This window comes from Scyliorhinus torazame, chromosome 4 (genome assembly GCF_047496885.1).
Source record: "Scyliorhinus torazame isolate Kashiwa2021f chromosome 4, sScyTor2.1, whole genome shotgun sequence".
NCBI classification, from domain to species: Eukaryota; Metazoa; Chordata; class Chondrichthyes; order Carcharhiniformes; family Scyliorhinidae; genus Scyliorhinus; species Scyliorhinus torazame.
Window position 1 is genome coordinate 15063591 of NC_092710.1, and position 21056 is coordinate 15084646.

Below are 21056 nucleotides of genomic sequence, written 5' to 3' on the forward strand. Positions count from 1 at the left end.
TCAGAGGGTCAGTACTGAGGGAGAGCCGCACTGTTAGAGGGTCAGTACTGAGTGGGTGCTGCACTGTCAGAGGGTCAGTACTGAGGGGGTGCTGCACTGTCAGAGGGTCAGTACTGAGGGAGTGCTGCACTGTCAGAGGGTCAGTACTGAGGGAGTGCTGCACTGTCAGAGGGTCAGTACTGAGGGAGTGCTGCACTGTCAGAGGGTCAGTACTGGTGGAGTGCCGCACTGTCAGAGGGTCAGTACTGAGGGAGTGCGGCACTGTCAGAGGGTCAGTACTGAGGAAGTGCCGCACTGTCAGAGGGTCAGTACTGAGGGAGTGCTGCTCTGTCAGAGGGTCAGTACTGAGGGAGTGCTGCTCTGTCAGAGGGTCAGTACTGATGGAGTGCCGCACTGTCGGAGAGTCAGTACTGAGGGAGTGCTGCACTGTCAGAGGGTCAGTACTGAGGGAGTGCCGCACTGTCAGAGGGTCAGTACTGAGGGAGCACTGCACTGTCAGAGGGTCAGTACTGAGGGAGCACTGCACTGTCAGAGGGTCAGTACTGAGGGAGTGCTGCACTGTCAGAGGGGCAGTACTGAGGGAGTGCCGCACTGTCAGAGGGTCAGTACTGAGGGAGTGCTGCACTGACAGAGGATCAGTACTGAGGGAGTGCTGCACTGTCTGAGGGTCAGTACTGAGGGAGTGCTGCACTGTCAGAGGGTCAGTACTGAGGGAGTGCCGCACTGTCAGAGGGTCAGTACTGAGGGAGTGCTGCACTGTCAGAGGGTCAGTACTGAGGGAGTGCCGCACTGTCAGAGGGTCAGTACTGATGGAGTGCTGCACTGTCAGAGGGTCAGTACTGAGGGAGAGCTGCACTGTCAGAGGGTCAGTACTGAGGGAGTGCTGCACTGTCAGAGGGTCAGTACTGAGGGAGTGCTGCACTGTCAGAGGGTCAGTACTGCGGGAGTGCCGCACTGTCAGAGGGTCAGTACTGAGGGAGTGCCGCACTGTCAGAGGGTCAGTACTGAGGGAGCGCTGCACTGTCAGAGGGTCAGTACTGAGGGAGCACTGCACTGTCAGAGGGTCAGTACAGAGGGAGTGCTGCACTGTCAGAGGGTCAGTACTGAGGGAGTGCCGCACTGTCAGAGGGTCAGTACTGAGGGAGCACTGCACTGTCAGAGGGTCAGTACTGAGGGAGCACTGCACTGTCAGAGGGTCAGTACTGAGGGAGTGCCGCACTGTCAGAGGGTCAGTACAGAGGGAGTGCTGCACTGTCAGAGGGTCAGTACTGAGGGAGTGCTGCACTGTCAGAGGGTCAGTACTGAGGGAGTGCTGCACTGTCCAAAGGTCAGTACTGAGGGAGTGCCGCTCTGTCAGAGGGTCAGTACTGAGTGAGTGCTGCACTGTCAGAGGGTCAGTACTGAGGGAGCACTGCACTGTCAGAGGGTCAGTACTGAGGGAGCACTGCACTGTCAGAGGGTCAGTACAGAGGGAGTGCTGCACTGTCAGTGGTTCAGTACTGAGGGAGTGCCGCACTGTCAGAGGGTCAGTACAGAGGGAGTGCTGCACTGTCAGAGGGTCAGTACTGAGGGAGTGCTGCACTGTCAGAGGGTCAGTACAGAGGGAGTGCTGCACTGTCCAAAGGTCAGGACTGAGGGAGTGCCGCACTGTCAGAGGGTCAGTACTGAGGGAGTGCCGCACTGTCAGAGGGTCAGTACTGAGGGAGTGCCGCACTGTCAGAGGGTCAGTACTGAGGGAGTGCCGCACTGTCAGAGGGTCAGTACTGAGGGCGTGCTGCACTGTCAGAGGGTCAGTACTGAGGGAGTGCTGCACTGTCAGAGGGTCAGTACTGAGGGAGTGCTGCACTGTCAGAGGGTCAGTGCTGAGGGAGAGCCGCACTGTCAGAGGGTCAGTACTGAGGGAGTGCTGCACTGTCAGAGGGTCAGTACTGAGGGAGTGCTGCACTGTCAGAGGGTCAGTACTGAAGGAGTGCTGCACTGTCAGAGGGTCAGTACTGAGGGAGTGCTGCACTGTCAGAGGGTCTGTACTGAGGGAGTGCTGCACTGTCAGAGGGTCAGTACTGAGGGAGTGCTGCACTGTCAGAGGGTCAGTACTGAGGGAGTGCCGCACTGTCAGAGGGTCAGTACTGAGGGAGAGCTGCACTGTCAGAGGGTCAGTACTGAGGGAGAGCCGCACTGTTAGAGGGTCAGTACTGAGTGGGTGCTGCACTGTCAGAGGGTCAGTACTGAGGGGGTGCTGCACTGTCAGAGGGTCAGTACTGAGGGAGTGCTGCACTGTCAGAGGGTCAGTACTGAGGGAGTGCTGCACTGTCAGAGGGTCAGTACTGAGGGAGTGCTGCACTGTCAGAGGGTCAGTACTGGTGGAGTGCCGCACTGTCAGAGGGTCAGTACTGAGGGAGTGCGGCACTGTCAGAGGGTCAGTACTGAGGAAGTGCCGCACTGTCAGAGGGTCAGTACTGAGGGAGTGCTGCTCTGTCAGAGGGTCAGTACTGAGGGAGTGCTGCTCTGTCAGAGGGTCAGTACTGATGGAGTGCCGCACTGTCGGAGAGTCAGTACTGAGGGAGTGCTGCACTGTCAGAGGGTCAGTACTGAAGGAGTGCTGCACTGTCAGAGGGTCAGTACTGAGGGAGTGCTGCACTGTCAGAGGGTTACACTGAGGGAGAGCTGCACTGTCAGAGGATCAGTACTGAGGGAGTGCTGCACTGTCAGAGGGTCAGTACTGAGGGTGTGCTGCACTGTCAGAGAGTCAGTACTGAGGGAGTGCTGCACTGTCAGAGAGTAAGCACTGAGAGAGTGCTGCACTGTCAGAGGGTCAGCACTGAGGGAGAGCTGCACTGTCAGAGGGTCAGCACTGAGGGAGTGCTGCTCTGTCAGAGGGTCAGTTCTGAGGGAGTGCTGCACTGTCAGAGGGTCAGTACTGAGGGAGTGCCGCACTGTCAGTGGGTCAGTACTGAAGGAGTGCCGCACTGTCAGAGGGTCAGTGCTGACGGAGTGCCGCACTGTCAGAGGGTCAGCACTGAGGGAGTGCCGCACTGTCTGAGGGTCAGTACTGAGGGAGTGCTGCACTGTCAGAGGGTCAGTACTGAGGGAGTGCCGCACTGTCAGAGGGTCAGTACTGAGGGAGTGCCGCACTGTCAGAGGGTCAGTACTGAGGAAGTGCCGCACTGTCAGAGGGTCAGTACTGAGGGAGTGCTGCACTGTCAGAGGGTCAGTACTGAGGGAGTGCTGCACTGTCAGAGGGTCAGTACTGAGGGAGTGCTGCACTGTCAGAGGGTCAGTACTGAGTGAGTGCTGCACTGTCAGAGGGTCAGTACTGAGGGAGTGCTGCACTGTCAGAGGGTCAGTACTGAGGGAGTGCTGCACTGTCAGAGGGTCAGTACTGAGGGAGTGCTGCACTGTCAGAGGGTCAGTACTGAGTGAGTGCTGCACTGTCAGAGGGGCAGTACTGAGGGAGTGCTGCACTGTCAGAGGGTCAGTACTGAGGGAGTGCCGTACTGTCAGAGGGTCAGTCCTGACGGTGTGCTGCACTGTCAGAGGGTCAGTACTGAGGGAGTGCTGCACTGTCAGAGGGTCAGTACTGAGGGAGTGCCGCACTGTCAGAGGGTCAGTACTGAGGGAGTGCTGCACTGTCAGAGGGTCAGTACTGAGGGAGTGCCGCACTGTCAGAGGGTCAGTACTGAGGGAGTGCTGCACTGTCAGAGGGTCAGTACTGAGGGAGTGCCGCACTGTCAGAGGGTCAGTACTGAGGGAGTGCCGCACTGTCAGAGGGTCAGTACTGTGGAAATGCTGCACTGTCAGAGGGTCAGTACTGAGGGAGTGCCGCACTGTCAGAGGGTCAGTACTGAGGGAGTGCTGCATTGTCAGAGGGTCAGTACTGAGGGAGAGCTGCACTGTCAGAGGGTCAGTACTGAGGGAGTGCTGCACTGTCAGAAGGTCAGTACTGAGGGAGTGCTGCACTGTCAGAGGGTCAGTACTGAGGGAGTGCTGCACTGTCAGAAGGTCAGTACTGAGGGAGTGCTGCACTGTCAGACGGTCAGTACTGAGGGAGTGCTGCACTGTCAGAGGGTCAGTACTGAGGGAGCACTGCACTGTCAGAGGATCAGTACTGAGGGAGTGCTGCACTGTCAGAGGGTCAGTACTGAGGGAGTGCCGCACTGTCAGAGGGTCAGTACTGAGGGAGTGCCGCACTGTCAGAGAGTCAGTACTGAGGGAGTGCTGCACTGTCAGCGGGTCAGTACTGAGCGAGTGCCGCACTGTCAGAGGGTCAGTACTGAGGGAGTGCCGCACTGTCAGAGGGTCAGTACTGAGGGAGTGCCGCACTGTCTGAGGGTCAGTACTGAGGGAGTGCCGCACTGTCAGAGGGTCAGTACTGAGGGAGTGCTGCACTGTCAGAGGGTCAGTACTGAGGGAGTGCTGCACTGTCAGAGGGTCAGTACTGAGGGAATTCCGCACTGTCAGAGGGTCAGTACTGAGGTATTGCCGCACTGTCAGAGGGTCAGTACTGAGGGAGTGCTGCACTGTCAGAGGGTCAGCACTGAGGGAGTGCTGCACTATCAGAGGATCAGTACTGAGGGAATACCGCACTGTCAGAGGGTCAGTACTGAGGGAGTGCCGCACTGTCAGAGGGTCAGTACTGAGGGAGTGCCGCACTGTCAGAGGGTCAGTACTGAGGGAGCGCTGCACTGTCAGAGGGTCAGTACTGAGGGAGTGCGGCACTGTCAGAGGGTCAGTACTGAGGGAGTGCCGCACTGTCAGAGGGTCAGTACTGAGGGAGTGCGGCACTGTCAGAGGGTCAGTACTGAGGGAGTGCGGAACTGTCAGAGGGTCAGTACTGAGGGAGTGCTGCACTGTCAGAGGGGCAGTGTGAGGGAGTGCTGCACTGTCAGTGGGTCAGTACTGAGGGAGTGCCGCACTGTCAGAGGTACAGTACTGAGGGAGTGCGGCACTGTCAGAGGGTCAGTACTGAGGGAGTGCCGCACTGTCAGAAGGTCAGTACTGAGGGAGTGCGGCACTGTCAGAGGGTCAGTACTGATGGAGAGCTGCACTGTCAGAGGGTCAGTACTGAGGGAGTGCTGCACTGTCAGAGGGTCAGTACTGAGGGAGTGCCGCACTGTCAGAGGGTCAGTACTGAGGGAGTGCGGCACTGTCAGAGGGTCAGTACTGAGGGAGTGCTGCACTGTCAGAGGGTCGGTACTGAGGGAGTGCTGCACTGTCAGAGGGTCAGTGCTGAGGGAGTGCCGCACTGTCAGAGGGTCAGTACTGAGGGAGTGCTGCACTGTCAGAGGGTCAGTACTGAGGGAGTGCTGCACTGTCAGAGGGTCAGTACTGAGGGAGTGCTGCACTGTCAGAGGGTCAGTACTGAGGGAGTGCCGCACTGTCAGAGGGTCAGTACTGAGGGAGTGCCGCACTGTCAGAGGGTCAGTACTGAGGGAGTGCTGCACTGTCAGAGGGTCAGTACTGAGGGAGCGCCGCACTGTCAGAGGATTTAGTGTGCTGAACCAGCCCCTGCACAGTTGGCGGAGCAAGAGGTGTGTGAGTGGGTGAGGAAGGTCACCCAGGGATATGTGGAGATGAATGACCCGGGGGCGGTTTCGGCAGGTACGGTTTGGGAGGAACTGAAGACAGTGGCCAGAGGGGAGTTTATTTCGATTCGGGCGCGGAGGGAAAAGGCGGAGTGGGCGGAGATAGAGAGACTGAGATAGGTGGACAGGAGCTACGCAGAGGACCCGGAGGAAGGGCTGCTAAGGGACCAGCAGAGGTTGCAGGTGGGGTTTGGGCTATTATCTGCGGGTGGGACAGCAGGGTGAGAGGGCCGGTGTACTGAGTGTGGGGCGAAAGCCAGCAGGATGCTAGCTCACAGGAAGCAGGAGGCGGCGAGGTGAGATCGGGAAAGTGAAAGACACGGGTGGGAATACAGTCTTAGACCCGGCGTGGGCGAATGGGGCGTTTAGGGACTTCTATAGTAAGCCATACGAGTCGGAACCCCCAGCCGGGGACGAGGCGGTTTCGAGAGAGGTTGGGATTGCCGAAGGTGGAGGAGGAATTGATGGTGGGGCTGGGGTCCCCAATTGACGGAGGAGCTGGAGGCGATGCAATCGGACAAGGCCCCAAGTCCGGACGGTCACCCGGTGGAGTTCTACAAGAGGTTCTCGGGAAAGTATGGGACCGCTGTTGGTGAGGGCTTTCAATGAGGCAAAGGAGCTTCCCCCCCCCCCCCCCCCCCCCACCCCCCCGCCCTCCCCCGACGTTGTCGCCCTACTTCATTCCGAAGCAGGACAAAGAAACCGGAACAATGTGGGTCGTGGAGACCTATTTCCCTGCTAAATGTAGATGCCAAACTGCTGGCGAAGATCTTGGCTTCGAGGATTGAGGATTGTGTGCCAGGAGTAATAGGGGAGGACCAGGCGGGGTTCGTGAAGGGGAGGTGCCTGGCGGCCAACATCAGGAGGTTACTTAATGTGATCATGATGTTTCCAGAGGAGTGGGGGGTAGAGGTGATGGAGGCCATGGATGCAGAGAAGGCCTTTGATCGAGTGGTTGCCATGGACGCAGAGAAGGCCTTTCGATCGAGTGGTTACCATGGATGCAGAGAAGGCCTTTTGATCGAGTGGTCGCCGTGGACGCAGAGAAGGCCTTTCGATCGAGTGGTTACCATGGACGCAGAGAAGGCCTTTCGATCGAGTGGTTACCATGGACGCAGAGAAGGCCTTTTGATCGAGTGGTTGCCGTGGACGCAGAGAAGGCCTTTCGATCGAGTGGTCGCCGTGGACGCAGAGAAGGCCTTTTGATCGAGTGGTTACCATGGACGCAGAGAAGGCCTTTCGATCGAGTGGTTACCATGGACGCAGAGAAGGCCTTTCGATCGAGTGGTTACCATGGACGCAGAGAAGGCCTTTTGATCGAGTGGTTACCATGGACGCAGAGAAGGCCTTTCGATCGAGTGGTCGCCGTGGACGCAGAGAAGGCCTTTCGATCGAGTGGTCGCCGTGGACGCAGAGAAGGCCTTTCGATCGAGTGGTCGCCGTGGACGCAGAGAAGGCCTTTCGATCGAGTGGTTACCATGGACGCAGAGAAGGCCTTTTGATCGAGTGGTTGCCGTGGACGCAGAGAAGGCCTTTCGATCGAGTGGTCGCCGTGGACGCAGAGAAGGCCTTTCGATCGAGTGGTCGCCGTGGACGCAGAGAAGGCCTTTCGATCGAGTGGTCGCCGTGGACGCAGAGAAGGCCTTTCGATCGAGTGGCTGCCGTGGACGCAGAGAAGGCCTTTCGATCGAGTGGCTGCCGTGGACGCAGAGAAGGCCTTTCGATCGAGTGGTCGCCGTGGACGCAGAGAAGGCCTTTCGATCGAGTGGTCGCCGTGGACGCAGAGAAGGCCTTTCGATCGAGTGGAATGGGGATACCTCTGGGAGGTCCCTGGTTTGGGTTTGGGCAGGGATTTGCGGGCTGGGTCTGGTTGCTGTACCAGGCACCGGTGGCGAGCGATCGGATGAACCGGGTGAGATCAGATTGTTTTCGGCTGCACCGAGGGACGAGGCAGGGGCGCCCACTTTCCCCACTGCTGTTTGCCCTGTCTACAGAGCCGTTGGCATTGAGAATGTCAAGTGCCTGGCAGCGGAGGGTGGAGGGAGGCGGGGTGGGGGGGGCCGGGGGGGGGGGGGGGGAGGTACAGACAGTGAAGGTGACGGCCCTCCCGAGGTTTCGATTCGTCTTCCAGAGCCTCCCAATTTTTATCCCCAAGGCGCTCTTGGAAAAAGTAAACGCGGTGATCCCGGGATTTGTTTGGGCGGGTAAATCCCGGCGGGTGAAGAAGGTGTTGGCTTTGGCTCTTCCGAATTATTACTGGGCGGCGGAGATGGCGATGGTCAGGAAATTGGTGGTGGGGGGGGGGGGGCAATGGGGGCAGCACATTGGGCTGGAGGGGGCGTCGGTGTGGTCACCCATCTGAGACAACCACCGGTTGGCCATGATGAATTGCCCTGAGTGTCCAAAAACAGGTTAGGAGGGGTTGCGGGGGGGTGGAAGTGAGGGTTTAAGTGGGTGGGTGCAGTCTCGATGGGCCGAATGGCCCCCTGCTGTACTGTATCTTCTATGTTGTTAAGAGCTGGGTGGGGAGTTGGAGGACGGGTTGCGGGAGGAGGCCCTGAGGAGAGTTAATGCGCCCTCGTCACCCGCCGGATCCGGTTCCAGGTGGTTGCACGGGGCCCGGATGAGCAGGTTCTTCGAGGAGGAGGAGGGTAGGTGCGGGCGCTGTGCGGGGCGGGGACCTGCGAACCATACCCATACGTTTTGGGCACGGGCGCGGCTGAGGGGTTTCTGGCAGGGGCTTGCTGACGTCAGGTCAGAGGGTGGCGCCGAATCCCAAGGTGGCGATCTGCGGTGCGGTGGGGGGGGCGCCCACGGGGGCGAGACGGAGGCCGACGGCCTGGCCTTTGCCCCCCTGCCGGCCCGGAGGCGGGTCGGACTCGGATGGAGGGACTCGGAGCCCCCAAAGTCGGGGGGGAATGAGTCAGTGACATGTCGGGGGGGTTGTTTCTGGGGAGGGGGGGGGGGGTGGGGGGGCTCGTCATATTGTGTTGTTCTTGTTGAAACCTGGGGCGAGGATTCTCCGCTATCCGCCCGGAAGGTGCGGAGTCCTCCGCACCTTCAGGGGCTAGGCCTCCGGCGACGGGGCAGGATTCATGCCCCCCCCCCCCCACCCCCCCACCGACCCCCCGCGATTCTCCGGCCCGGTGGGGGTGGGGGGGGGGGGGGTCGGATAATCCCGGCCCTGATGTCTAAAATTGTTAAAATTATCAATGCCTGAATAAAATATTTTCTGAGGGAGAGAGAGAGATGTGTGTTCAGTCTTTGTGCTGATTGATGGGTGCCTGTGTTGTGTTTTTCAGACCATGCTGGTGGTCCAGTCGGCTCCTCCGCTTCCACAGGCCTGCGCTTCCACCAGTTACCAGACCTGCACCTCCACCAGTTACCAGACCAGCGAAAGGCCTCCGGCCTACACCGTCTCCCCGCAGGTCATCTACAATGTTCCAGTGTAGGGCATTGATCAACGGCCAGAGGCTCCAGAGGGCAGGGGTCACGGGGCATTGGGCAGAGCACACACGACACACACATGTAGTAGCGTCATTGAGGTAGACATGTTGGACAACTTAAACATGTAGGCAGACAGGCTGGATGTTGGGGCAAGTCACACACACACACACACACACATATTCTCACGTGAACACACACATACACGCACATATGCACACCCATACACATGAACACACACGCACACACGTGCATACATGCACGGACACGTGCACTCACAAGCATGCACGCACAGACACACACACATGCATATTCTCATGTGAACGCACACATGTATGTACACGCACACACCCAGACACATGAGCACACACGCACACCCACCTGCATACATGCACGGACACGCACACTCACACGCATGCACGCACAGACGGGCGCCCATGTACACGCACACACATGCATACATGCACGGACACGTGCACTCACACGCACGCACGCACAGATGGACGCCCATCTACACGCACACACATGCATGCACCCATGCACGCACGTGTGTCTGTGCATGCATGTGTGCACGCGTGTATGAGTCTGCGTGTGCATGAGTGTGCATGTGTATATGTGTGCATGCTTATGGTGTGCATGTGTGTGCGTGCGTGCGCCTGTGTGTGCATGTAGGCACGGACAGACAGGCCCACGCACACACACATGCACACCATAAGCATGCACACATAGACACATGCACACGCAGACTCACACACGCCCTCACACACCCCCTCACACACACTGGGGCACTGTGATGAGGCTGGGGTATGCGGCTGATATATGAGCAGTTTCCTGATTTGTGGGGGGTGGTGAAGACACAAACAGCGATCGCTTTGACCATCACATTCTGAGCTCCGGATCTCACACCCAGTTCAGCGCAGGCATCCCGGCCAATTGTAGAACACAAGCTCCTCTGGGACTCCTCACACACGGAGCTCGGAACTATTACCTTTTTATTGATGACAAACGCACAATAAAGTTACCGATTAAAAAAACCCTCTCAGTGTCAACTCATCCTTCGGTGCCCATCGTGTGAGGTGCCTGCCAGTCCGGGGGACAGGCTGGCGGAGGGTGAGGGAGGCTTTCACCATTCGGTATGTGGCGGACGTCCCAAGTCTTGTCAAACGGGCAAGCAGGCAGGTGACGTTCAATACAGAGATAGGGAGGGTTGTAGGGGCTGGAGGAGGTTACAGAGATAGGGAGGGTGGTAGGGGCTGGAGGAGGTTACAGAGATAGGGAGGGTTGTAGGGGCTGGAGGAGGTTACAGAGAGAGGGAGGGTTGTCGGGGCTGGAGGAGGTTACAGAGATAGGGAGGGTTGTAGGGGCTGGAGGAGGTTACAGAGAGAGGGAGGGTTGTATGGGCTGGAGGAGGTTACAGAGAGAGGGAGGGTTGTAGGGACTGGAGGAGGATACAGAGATAGGGAGGGTTGTATGGACTGGAGGAGGATACAGAGATAGGGAGGGTTGTAGGGGCTGGAGGAGGTTACAGAGATAGGGAGGGTTGTAGGGGCTGGAGGAGGTTACAGAGATAGGGGGGTGTAGGGGCTGGAGGAGGTTACAGAGATAGGGAGGGTTGTTGAGGCTGGAGGAGGTTACAGAGATAGGGAGGGTTGTAGGGGCTGGAGGAGGTTACAGAGATAGGGGGGTGTAGGGGCTGGAGGAGGTTACAGAGGTACGGAGGGTTGTAGGGGCTGGAGGAGGTTACAGAGATAGGGAGGGTTGTTGGGGCTGGAGGAGGTTACAGAGAGAGGGAGGGATGTCGGGGCTGGAGGAGGTTACAGAGATAGGGAGGGTTGTAGGGGCTGGAGGAGGTTACAGAGATAGGGAGGGATGTCGGGGCTGGAGGAGGGTACAGAGAGAGGGAGGGATGTCGGGGCTGGAGGAGGGCACAGACCGAGGGAGGGATGTCGGGGCTGGAGGAGGGTACAGAGAGAGGGAGGGATGTCGGGGCTGGAGGAGGGTACAGACCGAGGGAGGGATGTCGGGGCTGGAGGAGGGTACAGAGAGAGGGAGGGATGTCGGGGCTGGAGGAGGGTACAGACCGAGGGAGGGATGTCGGGGCTGGAGGAGGGTACAGACCGAGGGAGGGATGTCGGGGCTGGAGGAGGGTACAGACCGAGGGAGGGATGTCGGGGCTGGAGGAGGGTACAGACCGAGGGAGGGATGTCGGGGCTGGGGGAGGGTACAGACCGAGGGACAGTGGGACCAGGGTGTGGTGTAACGGTATTGTGGCTGGTATTAGTTATCCGGTTCGGAACCCCGCCACTCCAGATCGTGGATACGAAGCCATCAAAATCTGGAATTAAATGTCTAATGGTCACCATGCGAGCATTGAAGTTTAAAAACCCGTCTGATGTGTGGCAGCACGGCGGCGCAGTGGGTTCGCGCCGATGCCTCACGGCGCCGAGGTCCCAGGTTCGATCCCGGCTCTGGGTCACTGTCCGTGTGGAGTTTGCACATTTTCCCCGTGTCTGCGTGGGTCTCACCCCCACAACCCAAAGATGGGCAGGGGGAGGTGGATTGGCCTCGATAAGTTGCTCCTTAATTGGAAAGAAATGAATTGGGTCCTCTCAATTTACATATTTTTAAAAAGAAGAAAAAAAAACCCTCATCTGGTTCATGAATGCGGGAACGAAATCTTGTCGCCCTGACCCCGATGTGGCCTCCATTGACTCCAGACCCACCTCACCAGTTAGTGGGCGACGGGGGACGAGCCGGCCACCCCAGCAATGGCAGGAGTGAATTTTTCCAAAAACAATAAGATCATCTGAGGCTGGAGAACACTGGGGGGGGGGGGGCAGGGTGCGTTGAGCGGGGACTGGGGCGGGTCGCCCTATGCCCGAAGAAGCGGGCAAGGAGGCAAGAGGAGAACGGGTGCCGCTGGTGTGGAAGCTCCTGCCCATCGAGGGGAGGGCTCCGTTCTCTCCGAGCGGCGGAAGGTCATCGTGAGTGCCCAACAAGAGGCGAGGCCCAGGGGGAAACGGTGGTTCTTTGAGGACAAAGAACCAGTGCCGGGATCCGTCTTTCTTTGCAAGACGCCCTCCCCGAAAGGGTTAGCGTGGCGACTCCGGTCGCTGATGTTCCTGGGGGGGGGGGCGGCGGGGGGGGCGACGGCACTGAACGGGAAAAGGTCATGGAGGACCTTTGAAGGGACCTTGGTGGACTAGGTTAAAGAAAAAGGGGTCGGGGTCACACAGTGGCTTGCGGCTTTGACGAACAACCAGGCCCGGTAAAAACTGGGAGTCTGATTTGGCTTTGGGAAGGAAACGGGAAGGAGCAATGACTTGGGTGAAGCAGACCCCAGCTCGCGGAGATGCGTAGGCGCGAACAGGCAAAAGGCCTTCTGCAGTCGACTGACTGGAGGTGTCCCTCAAAGTGCCAGTGAGGAAGGATGTTCTTGCTATGGAGGGAGAGCAACGAAGGTGTACCAGGCTGATTCCTGCGATGGCGGGACTGTCCTATGAGGGGAGACTAAATCGGTTCGGATTATAGTCATTGGAGTTTAGAAGAGTGAGAGGGGATCTCACAGAAACGTACAAAATTCTAACAGGATTAGACAGGGTCGATTCAGAAAGAATGTTCCCGATGGTGGGGGAGTCCAGAACTAAGGGTCATAGTTTGAGGATAAGGGGCTGATGTGTTGGGTAGGCTGGGTCGATGTGGACGGCAGTGTAGCGAGAGACAGACCTCCAACACTTGATAAGGTGCAACACGATTTTATTCAACATCCAAACTATTATACATGTTCAACCGTGGGTCGACACTATGCGGACTTGACTGGAGACCTGATACTAGCCTAACCAGACTTACTAGTGACCACATGGTGTTTGCCCTGGCTAGCTCACTAACTCTGACTGTCTCAGAGGCTGGGTCCCGAGAGAGCGGGAAAACTGGTGCCCTCTGGCTTTATAGTGGTGGTGTCCTGTCTGGTGATTGGCTGCTCTGTTCTGTGAGCTTACTGGTCATCCTGTGTGTCAATCACAGCCTGTCTGCTCTGTATTGTTCAGCCGGAACCCACACGGGTAAGTTGGAGACAAGGAGGGAGATGTGAGTATGAAAGAGAGATTCAAGTGGCGCCTCGAGAATCCATAGAGAGGGTTAGCTGTGAGGAGGACTCAGAGAATCCGCCAAGAGATAGAGACAAGGCGAAGTGAGCAGCAACAAGACAGCACAGTTAGTGGTGGAGAGGTGTGAGGGTATTTACAGTGCAGCACTCCCTCAGTACTGACCCTCTGACAGTGCAGCTCTCCCTCAGTACTGACCCTCTGACAGTGCAGCACTCCCTCAGTACTGACCCTCTGACAGTGCAGCACTCCCTCAGTACTGACCCTCAGACTGTGCAGCACTCCCTCAGTGCTGACCCTCAGACTGTGCGGGACACCCTCAGTACTGACCCTCTGACAGCGCAACACACCCTCAGTACTGACCCTCTGACAGTGCAGCACACCCTCAGTACTGACCCTCTGACAGTGCAGCACTCCCTCAGTACTGACCCACTGACAGTGCAGCACTCCCTCAGTACTGACCCTCTGACAGTGCAGCACTCCCTCAGTACTGACCCTCTGACAGTGCAGCACTCCCTCAGTACTGACCCTCTGACAGTGCAGCACTCCCTCAGTACTGACCCTCTGACAGTGCAGCGCTCCCTCAGTACTGACCCTCTGACTGTGCAGCACTCCCTCAGTGCTGACCCTCAGACTGTGCGGGACACCCTCAGTACTGACCCTCTGACAGCGCAGCACACCCTCAGTACTGACCCTCTGACAGTGCAGCACACCCTCAGTACTGACCCTCTGACAGTGCAGCACTCCCTCAGTACTGACCCACTGACAGTGCAGCACTCCCTCAGTACTGACCCTCTGACAGTGCAGCACTCCCTCAGTACTGACCCTCTGACAGTGCAGCACACCCTCAGTACTGACCCTCTGACAGTGCAGCACTCCCTCAGTACTGACCCACTGACAGTGCAGCACTCCCTCAGTACTGACCCTCTGACAGTGCAGCACTCCCTCAGTACTGACCCTCTGACAGTGCAGCACTCCCTCAGTACTGACCCTCTGACAGCGCAGCCCTCCCTCAGTACTGACCCTCTGACAGTGCAGCACTCCCTCAGTACTGTCCCTCTGACAGTACAGCGCTCCCTCAGTACTGACCCTCTGACAGTGCAGCACTCCCTCAGTACTGACCCTCTGACAGTGCAGCACTGCCTCAGTACTGACCCTCTGACAGTGCAGCACTCCCTCAGTACTGACCCTCTGACAGCGCAGCCCTCCCTCAGTACTGACCCTCTGACAGTGCAACACTCCCTCAGTACTGACCCTCTGACAGTACAGCGCTCCCTCAGTACTGACCCTCTGACAGTGCGGCACTCCCTCAGTACTGACCCTCTGACAGTGCAACACTCCCTCAGTACTGACCCTCTGACAGTACAGCACTCCCTCAGTACTGACCCTCTGACAGTGCAGCACTCCCTCAGTACTGACCCTCTGACAGTGCAGCACTGCCTCAGTACTGACCCTCTCACAGTGCAGCACTCCCTCAGTACTGACCCTCTGACAGTGCAGCGCTCCCTCAGTACTGACCCTCTGACAGTGCGACACTCCCTCAGTACTGAACCTGTGACAGTGCAGCACTCCCTCAGTACTGACCCACTGACAGTGCGGCACTCCCTCAGTACTGACCCTCTGAGAGTGCAGCACACCCTCAGTACTGATCCTCTGACAGTGCAGCACACCCTCAGTACTGACCCTCTGACAGTGCAGCACTCCCTCAGTACTGACCCTCTGACAGTGTGGCACTCCCTCAATACTGACCCTCTGACAGTGCGGCACTCCCTCAGTACTGACCCTCTGACAGTGCAGCACTCCCACAGTACTGACCCTCTGTCAGTGCAGCACTCCCTCAGTACTGACCCTCTGACAGTGCAGCGCTCCCTCAGTACTGACCCTCTGACAGTGCAGCACTCCCTCAGTACTGACCCTCTGACAGTGCAGCACTCCCTCAGTACTGACCCTCTGACAGTGCGGCACTCCCTCAGTACTGACCCTCTGACAGTGCGGCACTCCCTCAGCACTGACCCTCTGACAGTGTGGCACTCCCTCAATACTGACCCTCTGACAGTGCGGCACTCCCTCAGTACTGACCCTCTGACAGTGCAGCACTCCCACAGTACTGACCCTCTGTCAGTGCAGCACTCCCTCAGTACTGACCCTCTGACAGTGCAGCACTCCCTCAGTACTGACCCTCTGTCAGTGCGGTGCTCCCTCAGTACTGACCCTCTGACAGTGCAGCACTCCCTCAGTACTGACCCTCTGACAGTGCGGCACTCCCTCAGTACTGACCCTGTGACAGTGCAGCACTCCCTCAGTACTGACCCTCTGACAGGGCAGCACTCCCTCAGTACTGACCCTCTGACAGTGCAGCACTCCCTCAGTACTGACCCTCTGACAGTGCAGCACTCCCTCAGTACTGACCCTGTGACAGTGCAGCACTCCCTCAGTACTGACCCTCTGACAGTGCAGCACTCCCTCAGTACTGACCCTCTGACAGTGCAGCACTCCCTCAGTACTGACCCTCTGACAGTGCAGCACTCCCTCAGTACTGACCCTCTGACAGTCCGGCACTCCCTCAGTACTGACCCTCTGACAGTGCAGCACTCCCTCAGTACTGACCCTCTGACAGTGCAGCACTCCCTCAGTACTGACCCTCTGACAGTGCAGCACTCCCTCAGTACTGACCCTCTGACAGTGCAGCACTCCCTCAGTACTGACCCTCTGACAGTGCAGCACTCCCTCAGTACTGACCCTCTGACAGTGCGGCACTCTCTCAGTACTGACCCTCTGACAGTGCGGCACTCCCTCAGTACTGACCCTCTGACAGTGCGGCGCTCCCTCAGTACTGACCCTCTGACAGTGCAGCACTCCCTCAGTACTGACCCTCTGACAGTGCAGCACTCCCTCAGTACTGACCCTCTGACAGTGCAGCACTCCCTCAGTACTGACCCTCTGACAGTGCGGCACTCCCTCAGTACTGACCCTCTGACAGTGCGGCACTCCCTCAGTACTGACCCTCTGACAGTGCGGCACTCCCTCAGTACTGACCCTCTGACAGTGCGGCGCTCCCTCAGTACTGACCCTCTGACAGTGCAGCACTCCCACAGTACTGACCCTCTGTCAGTGCAGCACTCCCTCAGTACTGACCCTCTGACAGTGCGGCACTCCCTCAGTACTGACCCTCTGACAGTGCAGCACTCCCTCAGTACTGACCCCCTGACAGTGCAGCACTCCCTCAGTACTGACCCTCTGACAGTGCAGCACTCCCTCAGTACTGACCCTCTGTCAGTGCGGCACTCCCTCAGTACTGACTGTTTTCGGTGGAGTTGCTGGGGGATGGATCGCTGAGGGGGGTGGTAGACGAGATGGAACCTGGCAGGAAAAAACTAAACCCAAGGAAGAAAACAAGAGAATAAGATGCAAAAAACAAAATATGTGTCTCGTCCCGAGAGATGGCCATAGCGTACACATAAGTGCGAGAAAAACAAAACAATAAGTGCTAAATCTTGCTGCAGTTAGGATAAAAAAACAAGTGATTGAACTAGCGCCACAAATAGAGTTAAATGGATGTGAGCTGAGAGTCCTTACCTTTTTAATAATCTTTATTAGCGTCACAAGTGGGCTTACATTCACACTGCAATGACGTTACTGTGAAAATCCCCTAGTCGCCACATTCCGGCGCCTGTTCAGGTACACAGGGAGAATTCAGAATGTCCAATTCACCTAACAAGCGCGTATTTCGGGACTTGTGGGAGGAAACCGGAGCACCCGGAGGAAACGCACGCAGACACGGGGAGAACGTGCAGACTCCGCACAGACAGTGACCCAGGGCCGGGGATCGAACCCGGGACCCTGGCGCTGTGAAGCGACGGTGCTAACCACTGTGCTACCATGGGCGGAGTTTCTCCGTTCTCCCGCCACCCATCAATGGGGCTCCCACGCCCACCCCGCCGGCAATCCCGCGGACGGGGGGGGGGGGGGGGGGGGGCGGGGGGCTGCCGACGGGCGTCCGAGAACCTTCCGGCCGTGGGTTCGCGAGGCGTTCAAAGTTGGGGAATTAGACGCCCCGGGGTGGTTTGTCCTTCAGGAAGGGCTGGCGGGAGGGAAAAGGCGGTGGGGGTAGCTCTGCCAACAAGGGAGGAAACGCGCACCGCCGTGAGAAACGATCTCGGCTCAGTCGTCGACATTGCTGCCTCGCGGCGCTGAGGGCCTGGGTTCGAATCCCGACCCTGGGTTGCTCTTCGTGTGGAGTTTGCACATTCTCCCCACAACCCAAGACGTGCAGGTTGGGTAAATTTGCCACGCTGAATTGGGGGGGGGGGAAATAATCGGGGAAACTAAATTTTTGGAGGAGAAACAATCTGGGCTCAGAGGCTGTGGAGTCGATGTGGGCGTAAGTGGCACTAAGAGAGTGCTGGGTGTGTCGTACAGGCTCTGGAAAAGTTGCCACACTGTAGGAAGGAGTTAAAATCAGGAAATAACGAATGCAGGTTAAATAAAACACCACCGCATTAAGCGTGGGTGACTCCAATTTTCATACAGATTGGGCAATTGGATTCATCGCGTGCGTTGAGGGTGCTATCTTGCAGCAATATGTTGTGCGGAGCCAACGAGGGAACAGACTATTTTGGGTTCGGTAACGTGCAACGAGGCAGGTTTAGTAAACGACCTCGAGGTTAAGGGTCCCCGAGGAAGCAGTGATATCACAATAGCGTAGAATTTAGTTTGAGGGTGAGAAGATCGAGGACGGCAATGCCAGCGTTCAAGTTAAAGGAGGGGGAATTTCGAAGGGATGAGGGTGGACTTGGCCAAAGCGGACTGGTCAGGACGATCGGTGGATAAGAGAGATACGTGCGCAGTGGTAGACATTTCGGGAGATTATTCATGACTCCCAGCAGTGAGGGGGAAAGGCTCTTCGGGGAGGAGGAACCTGCCACGTGTGGTGACATGCATCACTGTAAATACACAAGGGGTTAATGTAGATACACTACGACTAAATAAACAGTAGAGGGAGCACAAGAGACGTCATGACATGCAGACATTCAACCAATAGGTCAGTTAGATAGGACACGACCAATGGGCAGTCACGACACACCCAGAGGTGACACGACCACAAGGGGGCATTACACAACCCATACATAAAAGGACAGGGCACACATGCTCTGTCTCTTTCCACAGGCGACACTTAGAGAGAAGGACAGGGGCAGATCGGAAGCATCACACCCACCGCGTGGCTTAGAGCAGACTGGTTTGTTAGACCGAGTTACTGCAGCAAGATTAGCAGGAGAGTCGAACTCAAGTAGGAGAATCGTTAACTGTTCAATAAATGTGTTAAACCTACCTCCAAGTCTGAACCTTCCTTTGCCGGAGCGTACATAGAGGAAGCAGCTACTGCGACATGAAGGAGCAGAACGCAACACCACGCATAACCCAGGACGTTGAGGAGGGTCATAACTATTAACTTCTCGGCCAGGTTTCTCCATTTCAGAGGCCAAGTACTGACCCCGGGACTGAATCGCGAGGGTTGTACGGCCCCGAAAGCGGCGGCCATCCCGGAGAGATGCAGGACGTGCGAATGGGGCCACGTGGAACGAGTGCAATACCAACGAACGGTGCCCAGGGTCGGGACTGGCACTCGAGAGGCTGACGGGCTGCGGCCGCATATTGGCACGCCCCGCGCGCACTCATCCCAGCCAACAAGATGGCACTGGGTGCGTTGGGGTCGGAGGTCGGCTGGGGCTAATGGGCACCCCGGGGGGGGGGAGGGGGGGGGGTCCTGCGGGGACACTTATACAACCCGTGGCGCGAAGCTCCCAGCGGGTAGTCGGTGGCGTGCGCAGCTGACGGCTGCCTGGGCCAGCCGAGTCAACGGTGCCCCCCCGACCCCCACAACCCACTTCCTGGCCACCCACCGCCAGTCCCCCCACAGCCCGGGCAGAACCCCCCCCCTCCCCAAACCGGCGGCACAAACTTCAGCAACCTCCAGCGATGTTGGCCTCTTTCCGAATCCCCCCCCCCCCCCAGCAGCCACCAAGCCTCTTTCGCGATTGTAAATATCACAAGAAACCCCTCGCCGTCGGGATATCGACGTGTGGAGCGTTGCGGGAGCCCGGGAATCCGGGAATGGGCCCCACAGTGAATGAAACTGAGGCAGTACCGATGGGCAACAAGGGAATGGCACAGGAGTTAAACCGATGTTGAGACATCGGTTTTACTGTCGACGTTACCACAAGCATCCCGGGAATAGTGAACAATACAGGGGAGCGACTAACTCCAGTCACCGTCACCAGAAAATTAAACAACTCGGGTTAAAGGCTGACAAGTCCCCAGGGTAAACGACAAAGAAATGTACAGCACAGGAACAGGCCCTTCGGCCCTCCAAGCCCGTGCCGGCCATGCTGCCCGACTAAACTACAATCTTCTACACTTCCTGGGTCCATATCCCCCCTATTCCCATCCTATTCATGTATTTGTCAAGATGCCCTTTAAATGTCACTATCGTCCCTGCTTCCACCACCTCCTCCGGCAGCGAGTTCCAGGCACCCACTACCCTCTGCGTAAAAAACTTACCTCGTACATCTCCTCTAAACCTTGACCCTCGCCCCCTAGTAATTGACCCCTCTACCCCGGGGAAAAGCCTCTGACTATCCACTCTGTCAATGCCCCTCATAATTTTGTATACCTCTATCAGGTCGCCCCTCAACCTCCGTCGTTCCAGTGAGAACAAACCGAGTTTATTCAACCGCTCCTCATAGCTAATGCCCTCCATACCAGGCAACATCCTGGTAAATCTCTTCTGCACCCTCTCTAAAGTCTCCACATCCTTCTGGTAGATCCTCTGACAGTGCGGCACTCCCTCAGTACTGACCCTCCGGCAGTGCAGCACTCCCTCAGTACTGACCCTCCGGCAGTGCAGCTCTCCCTCAGTACTGACCCTCTGACAGTGCAGCACTCCCTCAGTACTGACCCTCTGACAGTGCGGCACTCCCTCAGTACTGACCCTCCGGCAGTGGAGCACTCCCTCAGTACTGACCCTCTGACAGTGCAGCACTCTCTCAGTGCTGACCCTCTGACAGTGGAGCACTCCCTCAGTACTGACCCTCTGACAGTGCGGCACTCCCTCAGTACTGACCCTCTGACAGTCCGGCACTCCCTCAGTACTGACCCTCTGACAGTGCAGCACTCTCTCAGTACTGACCCTCTGACAGTGCGGCACTCCTAAGTGCTGACCCTCTGACAGTGCGGCACTCCCTCAGTACTGATCCTCTGACAGTGCAGCACTCCTCAGTACTAACCCTCTGACAGTGCGGCACTCCCTCAGTACTGACCCTCTGACAGTGCAGCACTCTCTCAGTACTGACCCTCTGACAGTGCGGCACTCCCTCAGTACTGACCCTCTGACGGTGCAGCACTCCCTCAGTACTGACCCTCTGAGAGTGCAGCACTCCCTCAGTACTGACCCTCTGACAGTGCAGCACTCCATCAGTACTGACCGTCTGACAGTGCAGCACTCCCTCAGTACTGACCGTCTGACAGTGCGGCACTCCCTCAGTACTGACCCTCTGACAGTGCGGCACTCCCTCAGTACTGACCCTCTGACAGTGCAGCACTCCCTCAGTACTGACCCTCTGACAGTGCGGCACTCCCTCAGTACTGATCCTCTGACAGTGCAGCACTCCCTCAGTACTGACCCTCTGACAGTGCAGCACTCCCTCAGTACTGACCCTCTGACAGTGCAGCACTCCCTCAGTACTGACCATCTGACAGTGCAGCACTCCCTCTGTACTGACCCTCTGACAGTGCAGCACTCCCTCAGTACTGACCCTCTGACAGAGCGGCACTCCCTCAGTACTGACCCTCTGACAGTGCAGCACTCCCTCTGTACTGACCCTCTGACAGTGCAGCACTCCCTCAGTACTGACCCTCTGACAGTGCGGCA

General features: G+C 57.6%; 1 protein-coding gene across 1 annotated transcript in view; it reads left to right on the top strand.

Moving 5' to 3' along the window:
- The window catches only part of LOC140411561 (uncharacterized), a 121235-nt gene extending 111174 nt beyond the window's left edge, over positions 1–10061 (top strand). The window contains exon 7 of the mRNA XM_072500643.1: positions 8885–10061. Coding sequence (XP_072356744.1) covers positions 8885–9034 — 150 coding nt within the window. The 3' untranslated portion in view covers positions 9035–10061. The remainder of the gene's footprint in view (positions 1–8884) is intronic.
- Positions 10062–21056: the final 10995 nt, after the last annotated feature.